At 66.3% G+C, this 7,867-nt stretch overlaps 1 protein-coding gene across 1 annotated transcript in view; it reads left to right on the top strand.

Annotated features, from left to right (window-relative positions):
- Window positions 1–6: 6 nt before the first annotated feature.
- RBFOX3 (RNA binding fox-1 homolog 3) overlaps window positions 7–7,867 on the top strand; it is a 19,462-nt gene continuing 11,601 nt past the window's right edge. Inside the window, exons 1-2 of the mRNA XM_077755173.1 lie at window positions 7–172; window positions 5,474–5,611. Of these exons, the coding sequence (XP_077611299.1) occupies window positions 80–172; window positions 5,474–5,611 (231 nt within the window). The 5' untranslated portion in view covers window positions 7–79. The remainder of the gene's footprint in view (window positions 173–5,473; window positions 5,612–7,867) is intronic.

Raw genomic sequence — 7,867 nt, 5'->3', positions numbered from 1 at the left:
CCCCGCCGAGTATGCGCCACCCCCTCCGCACCCCACGCAGGAGTACTCGGGCCAGACGCCGGTCCCCCCGGAGCACGGCATGACCCTGTACACACCAGCGCAGACACACCCCGAGCCGCCACCGGGCCCCGAGGCCAGCACACAGCCCATCGCTGGGGCCCAGACTGTGCCGGTAAGGGGGCCCCTGGAGCCAGCCCAGAGTGCCAGGGGGCGTGCCCACCCCGAGGGGAGGCTCAGCCGGGCGGGAGGGCAGCTGGAGGGGCCGGGAGGGGCCTCTGTGGTGGAGAGGTAGTCCTCATCCCCAGGGAGGGGCTCACAGCCTTGGGGCTCTCCTCCTGGACACAAAGAGACTCCCCCAGCAAGGGCCAGGCACTGCGGGGTGGGCAGTGACCCCGAGGCCGGCCGAGGCCCAGGCCGGGGTGTCTGCAGGCGGGGACGGGGCGGCGGGAAAGGAGCCTGGGGGGCGGGGTGCCTCGCGTGTCTCAGGTTGCGGGCATGGCGATCATTTCTAATCACCCGTAATCTACCTGCTTGGCTACCCTCCAATCAGAGCCTCAATTACGTGGTTGTAATGCGGCTCCGAGGAGAAAGTGCTGAGCCTCGCGCTTCTCCGAGATTCCCTGACAGCGAAGGATTGTGGCGCGGAGCGGCCGGCCTGGGTGGGGTGGGCGTCCCAAGAGGGCAGCCCCTCCCGGGGACCAGCCAGAACCCGGCCTGCTTCACCCCTTCCCCAGCCCTCCCCAGTGCCTCCTCCAGGCGCCCGCCCCTGCCCGCCCCGGGGCGTTGGGGGCACTGGGCTGTCCCCGCTGGCTCCCTCCCAGCGCTGGCTGGCGGGGGCTGGGCAGGAGGCCAGCACGCCCTGTGCTGCCCACGAGGGCACCGCCCTGGCAGCGTCCCGAAGGGCGCCCCTGGCCTGCGCCCCCTCAGCCCTCCCCCTGCTCCAGCCTGGCTGCCGGGGGACGGGGGAGCACCGTGTGGATCCAAACACTACCCACCCTCCCTGTGTGGGTGCATCTGCCCGCTGGGCCGGACCCTCATCTGGGGCCCAGCCGGAGCCCCTCCTCCCCGTGTGGAGCGCCGCCAGCCTGAGTCGGACTTTTCCACTGTCCACGTCCCAGCGTCCCGTGGACGCCGTTCCCCCCCCACCACCCAGGATTCCTACAGGTGAAAAGGCGAGTTCTAGGACCCAGAGCTGAAACGTACATCTGGGCCGCTCTGCTTCTGATTCCTGAATCCCACGAGCGCGCGTGTGCTCCCGCCAGAGCCGGAGGGGGCTTCCTGGGGACCGTCAGTGCTGGAAGACCGTCCCGTTCGGACGGGCTCCGGTGGACAGCGTGTATCTGGCCAAACCTCCCATGACGTGACCTCCTCCTGAACAGTGAGAAATTCGCCCTGGGAACAAACACAGGAGACGATGGTCAGACCATCAGATGCCACAGAGTGTGGGCCGACCGCGAAAACCCGCACAGCCGAGACCAGCCAGGGGCCTGCTGGACACCTTGGGCCACCCGACGCAGCCTAACTGGGGAAAGCACGAAGTCTTCCTTCACTCGGCAGACGGTTGTAGGGGGCGCGCACTGAGCCGGCGTTGGGACTACACGGAAGGAATGACTGTCCCTGCCCTGTGGTGGCCACCGGTTCCTACCAGTCAAGGACATAAGTCAACAAGGGACCAGTCATGGGACAGAGTGTGGGTCCTGGAGGGGACTCAGGAGCCCCAGAAAGGATTTGTGCTGAGTCCTGAGAATTGAGCCTCCCAAGGAAACCTCCCAGGCCCAGTTGTGAACGGGGCAGCCTTGACCTTCCTTCTGTCGGCTCCGGCCTCTCCAAGCCCTGCAAGGGCGTCGGGGTCTGTAGGTCTTCCGTCGGGGGATTCGGAGGAGAGAGTGGGATTCACGATGTCCCGGGGCCAAGCGAGCCCCGCAGGTGAGGCCAGCGATCGGCAGAGGAGCTGGAGACACCCAGGCAAAGAGCTCGGCCAGCGCTGGGGGCGCGATGCTCAGCCCCTGGAGCGTCTCTGCAGGCGGAGGCTCCCACCTTCGGAGGAGCAGGAGACCTTACTCTAAGGTCCCGGTAGCCACCTTCTTCTTCCCAGAGAAGCGCCCCGGGCTCCCAGCTGAAGGCCGAACGCGTCCTTGCGGGAGGGGCCCCCAGCTCACTGCAGCGTCCTCTCTGCCTTCCCAGGCAGCTTGGTGTTGGGATGGGGGGGGCACCGGCCAGCAGGTGGTGCTCGAGGCCACCTGCCCTCTCCTGTGTGTGGATTCCGTTTGTCATCACAGGGTCTCTGGCAAAAGCAGCAAGGAGGGGCCCGTGTCCCTACTCAGCAGGGACCCCTGGGGTACAGGTTGGGGACCTCCTCCCCAGAGCAGCCATTCGTTCAGGGTCACGCAGGTCCCCTGCAAGTGTTCTCTCCCTGCCGCCTGCCCACCCTGAACCGCGGCACAGCCAGAAGCGCTTCTCCCCTCGGAAACTGCCTCCACCCTCCCTGCCTCCCTCTGTGCCCTGAACCCTGGGCCTCGCCCCTCCCCCGCTAGCAGGGTCCCCTTTGCACTTGGCTCCTGGCTTTACGCAAAAAGAAAAGGGTGGACTTTGGTTGCAGCGCAGAGTGGAAAATGTATCCAGCCCCGGTCCCCCCACCCTGATGACAGGGTGTGAGCAGACAGTGCCGTCGGTCAGCAGCAGTGCAGCAGGTGCAGTGGCCGGCAGAGAGCTCCTAGAACATTCTGTGGTCCGGTGTCCACAGTGGGAGCACACAGCTCTGCCCCAGGAGGGGGCTGCCCCTTAGGACGAAGAAGACGTCACAAACCAAAGGCCCGAGGCCACCCACGCGTGGAGAATGCCTCCTCCCTGGCCTACTCGCCACCCAGCAGGATGAGCCGTGTCTAGCAAGCAGCTGACGGTCATTACATGAGTCCCCGGGGGACCGAGGGGGCCTCTGGGGGAGCAGGGGTGAGGGGGCTGCAGAGAAATCTTTCCAAGAGCGGCTTCATCTTGTGTCACATCAGCAAGCCTTGGCTCTGTCAGCGACGGGGCCGCTGGGTCCTTGCCTGCTGTCTGAGTCCCCGCCGGACCACTGGCCCCTGCTCGACTTTCCTGGCCTCTCGCTGTGCTGAGTGAGCTTGGGGAGGCCCGGGCGAAGGAGGCTGCAGGCTCCTCTGAGGGTGGAGATGCCGGGGTGGCATGTGGACCCTGCCCCTGGCCCCACTCATGATTCATCCCCCAGGACCCCCCAACACTCATTCCCCCTCCTGGCCCTCAGCTGACTCCCCTTAAAGGCCTCTACAGGGGGCCCGGAGGAGGCCCCTGGACCGTGGAGACCCACAGTGGGCTCAGCCCTGCTATGAGGACGGGTGAGGGTCAGNGGGGGGGGGGGGGGATTCTCTTAATCACCTGTACCTGAAGCAACTGAGGACGTGGGTGTGTGGGTGTGTGAAGTGCACTGGGCGGAGCAGGGGTGACAGAGGGCACTGGCCCACCTTGACCACTGCACAGAAAGAGCCACACATTGTCGTCACCAGAAAGAGAGTCAACGGATGCGTGGCCGGCCCTGGCCTGATTCAGGGGCACGGTCGAGCCTCTGGGGGACTAGCACACGCTTGCCCTCTGCACAGAAGAGCGGGACCAAGGGAGGAGGACAGGTGGGCGCGCTGGGCCGTTGGGCATCTGCAGGTCCCGGCTGGGCAGGAGGAGCTCACCGGGGGTCCCCCAGGCGCCCAAAGGCAGCTGCCAGGCCTTGCTTCCGAAGCCCCGCCACCCACCCCCACCNACAGCCCTACCCTCGGACACACGTCACTCCTGCAGGAGGGCTCAGAGAACACACACTCGGCAGAACCGGGCCCACGGCTCATGCGATGGCCTCCCCGGGTCCCGCACGTCCCCAGGTGGACAGGACAGTGGCTTCAAACCACACCTGGGATCGCACACTGTGTGCTGCAGACCTGAGTGTCAGGGACCTCTGAGCGGGTGCTCCAGCCCTCCCCCCCCCACTGTGGAGGGGTGTCCTCACCTCTGTCGGTGGCCCTGGAGCTGATGACATCCACTCCCCTCGCCTAGGCCACCCTCGGCCCCTGAACGTGGTCAGAGGCCTCCGGGCCGAGTGCAGGAGCAGGGGAGCAGCCCCTCCCTCCAGAAAGGATGAACGGGTTGGCCATTGAGGGCAGCCACTCAGGAGCCCACAGACAGACCTCGGGCCACTAGCCTTGGACAAGGATCCGCCTCGCGGGCTCCAGGAAGCCTCAGGCACAGGGGCCTCCCCCTGCTCAGCCACCGAACTCTGGGAGCCCTCTGGTACCGGCCAGCACCCCCTTGCTTGCCAGCAAGGAACCCCAGCAGAAAGGAAACATAAGCACAGCGGCAGTTCTCGGAGGCCCATGGGAAGTCATGCCTGGGGTCTCTGCACTCCGACCACCATCGCTGTCAGCTGCTCCTCTGTCCCTCTGCCGGGGGGAGGCCATGACCCCCAGCACCTCCACCCTTACGAACTCCAGCGCGGGCCTCGGGGGACCCTCTGCCTCCGCCCCCTCCGGGCACATCAGAAGAGCTCAGGTGGCTCTGCGGGCCCCAGGGCGCCCCTCATGCCTCCAGCCGGGGTCCCGTGTGAGGGGCAGACCCCGGACAAGGACGCGAGGCCAGCAGAGTGCTAGCGACATGACCCCAAGAAAGCCTTGGCATCCCGGCCGGGGACCTGGGGGCCCACCCACCGTGTCTGTCACCGGCTGACGGCAGCTCCTGGACGCTAACACTCCCACGTGCCTTGCCAGGAAGCTGAGCCACAGTGAGACTCAGGGCTGGCAGTGCTGGCGTGTCACTGTGAGCGCCCCCACGGCAGGGCACCCTGGCCCGTCACGTACTCGGCCACCAGGCCCATGTCGGTGGGGCCCCGTCGATGCTGTCAGCTCTGCGCTTCCGCAGGACAGAACCAGGCTGAGGGCAGGCTGCTGGTGCGCCGGTGGCCTGTCCCTGCAGCTGAGGGTCCGGGTGCTGAGCGGCAGAGGGGCTGGGATGAGGGGCAGCACCTCACGGACAGGTGTGCCTGGGGGAGGGCCCTGAGATCTCTGTACCTTCTCATCAGGCCCAGAAAGCCGGAAAGGCCCCCAAGCTCCCAGAACCTGGGTTGTGTGAGGCTAAGGGCAAACCCGTGACTTTGAGTCATGAGTCGGTGCAGCCAAGGGACCGTTAAGGTCAGACCTCTGTGCACAGGGCTGAGCCAAGCCACGGGCAGCACACCCAGCTAGGGAGGCGACCCCGGTGGTATCGGCCACGGCCACGTGCAGAGACCTGGAGGCGGGGCCTCGGAGGTCAGGGTGCCGCTGTGCGTGCCGTACCTAGTGAGAACCGCCTGCCCAGCCCCCTGTGGACCCCAGCCCCACGATGGGGAGGCCCAGGGAGTTGGAGGGTCTGGCCTTTGAAGCCTCCTCCCCCACAGGACGGGGGCTGACAGGGGTAGCTCACAGCCCGGGTCCTGTCCCCGCAGCAGACAGACGAGGCGGCACAGACGGACAGCCAGCCGCTCCACCCCTCCGACCACACAGAGAAGCAACAGCCCAAGCGGCTACACGTCTCCAACATCCCCTTCCGGTTCAGGGACCCCGACCTGCGGCAAATGTTCGGGGTGAGTGCCCCCTGGGTACAGCCCGGCTCTGACCTAAGCCTGCAGGGTGGAAAGGAGGAGGAGGAGTGGCAGCCAGACACCCGCCCAGCACATCGCACCCCTGTCCTCAGAGACCCCTGGGGCTGCGGCGGCGGCAGCTAGGTTATTGCTCTGCAGCGGCGTGATGGGCTCCCAGGACCCTGGTGCCCCCAGAGGGCATCGGGAGGGGCAGCTTGGGCTCCTGGCCTCACGAGGCCCAGCAGCCGTCCAGCCTTCCCTCTCCTGTGCACCTGCGGGCTGAGCACTCACCCTCTCTGGGCCTGTGTCCTTGGGGCTCTGGACAGACGCTCAAACCCTGGGAAGCAAGCACGCACCCCTTTCCTTCTGGATTCTCCCAGATGGTTCCTAGACCCGGGGCTTTAGGATTTCAGCCAGTGTCTCACAACGAGCAGGGCAGCCCTTCCGTCTCGTGGTCACTTTGTTGGGCCACTTGACTTGAGCGCCACGCAGGTGCGGAGCCCACCAGGTGTCCGGGTGCCTGGCGGGTGAGTGGGCGGGCACGTGGGCGGGCACCAGCCAGGCCATGCACCCCAGAACAGCGCAGCCACGACACAGCGGGCGCCTGGCCCGCATTTCTTCCCGCGCCTCCCCCCTCCCCCCAAACCCTCTTCCCTGCAAACAGCACTGTGCCCACCCCCACCCCTGCCACAAGCCAGGCAGGCCCTGGCCCCCAAACCCCAGCCCCCGACCCCGATGGGACTTGTCAAAGGGAAGGTGCCCTGAGGGTGGCCTCAGGGTGGACCTGGCACCCACGCCTTGCCCCCACTAGCCACTCCCCTTCTTGGATGCCACCCCCCATCGGATTTGAGGCTTAGACACAGGGAGGGGCTGCTGGGATGTGGAATCATCAGGATTCTGCCCCGCTCGGCCTGGACCCTGGCAGCTGCCAACCTCTTTGAGCCCGGGGCCCCCAATTAAAGCTGCCATCATTCAGAGCTCGTCCTGACCTCAGTCCCCAGTTCATGTCCCATCCCTCTTCCCCATACAACAGACACCTACTGGCATCAGCTCGCCTGTCCCCTCACTAGGATGTCAGCTCCCCGGTCCCCACACCAGAGCATCAGCTCACCTGTCCCCTGTCCCCTCACCAGGATGTCAGCTCACCTGTCCCCTCACCAGGATGTCAGCTCACCTGTCCCGTCCCCGCACCAGAGCATCAGCTCACCTGTCCCCTCACCAGGATGTCAGCTCCCCTGTCCCCGCACCAGAGCATCAGCTCACCTGTTCCCTGTCCCCGCACCAGGATGTCAGCTCACCTGTCCCCTCCCTGGAGCATCTGTTCCCCTGTCCCCTTACCGGGGCGTCTGCTCCCGTGTCCCCTCACCGGGGCATCAGCTCACCTGTCCCCTCACCAGGATGTCAGCTCACCTGTCCCCTCACCGGGGCGTCAGCTCACCTGTCCCTTCACCGGGGCGTCATCTCCCCTGTCCCCGCACCAGGATGTCAGCTCCCCTGTCCCCGCACGAGGACAGGCACCGCCCTCCCTGTTTCAGCCCTCGTCAGAGCTGGGATTGCATGGCTGCCCTGCTCCCTTGACACCCTCCTCCCTGTGTGGGACGAGGGGAAGCCCATCGCTTACATGCACTGGAGGCCTCGGCCGGGCCCCTCGGGACCTGGTTTCAGGGATTTGGCTTCACAGGTTCGTGGTCTCATGTGACAGTGAGAGGCAGGGCGGCCCCGAGGGGGGATCTGGCCGGTGATGGGGCAGGAGGGGTCAGCCAGAGCATCTGGGCCTGCCTGGCCAGTATGTCCTAGTCAAGTAGAGGAGTCTGGGGCCAGTTCTGTCCTGCACCCCACACAGCCCAGCCCCAAACAGCACAGGCCGCTGGCAGCATCCCTCCGTGGTGCTTTGTCTTTTCTGAGGACTCCGGCTCATTACCTTTTGGGAAGGACCTATCTGTAGCCCTTTACCCTTTAGTATGAGTTAGAGGTGGCTGACAGTAACTTGGGGCAGAGTCCAGGCAGGGAGAGGAGAGGGACTCCGGCCATGCTGCACCCTTTCCCAGTCCTCGGCCCCCACGCGGCTCTCAGACAGGCGGGGGAAGCGCTCTCCATGAGAATATGGGGAGGGGTCTCCGGTCCCCCCCACCATGCTAGCCAAGAGCCCCTTCTCCTCCCTGCAGGAGGCTGGGGCATGGGGGTGGGGGGGGGGAGGGCCTGGGGCCAGACCTGGGCAGCAGGAAAGGGGCTCCTGAGAGGCAGGGGTGCGGCCGGCCG

Source organism: Crocuta crocuta, unplaced genomic scaffold (assembly GCF_008692635.1).
Source record: "Crocuta crocuta isolate KB4526 unplaced genomic scaffold, BGI_CrCroc_1.0 scaffold50, whole genome shotgun sequence".
Classification (NCBI taxonomy): Eukaryota; Metazoa; Chordata; class Mammalia; order Carnivora; family Hyaenidae; genus Crocuta; species Crocuta crocuta.
The sequence above is the reverse complement of the archived record's forward strand: the minus strand, read 5'-3'. Positions and strand labels throughout refer to the sequence as shown.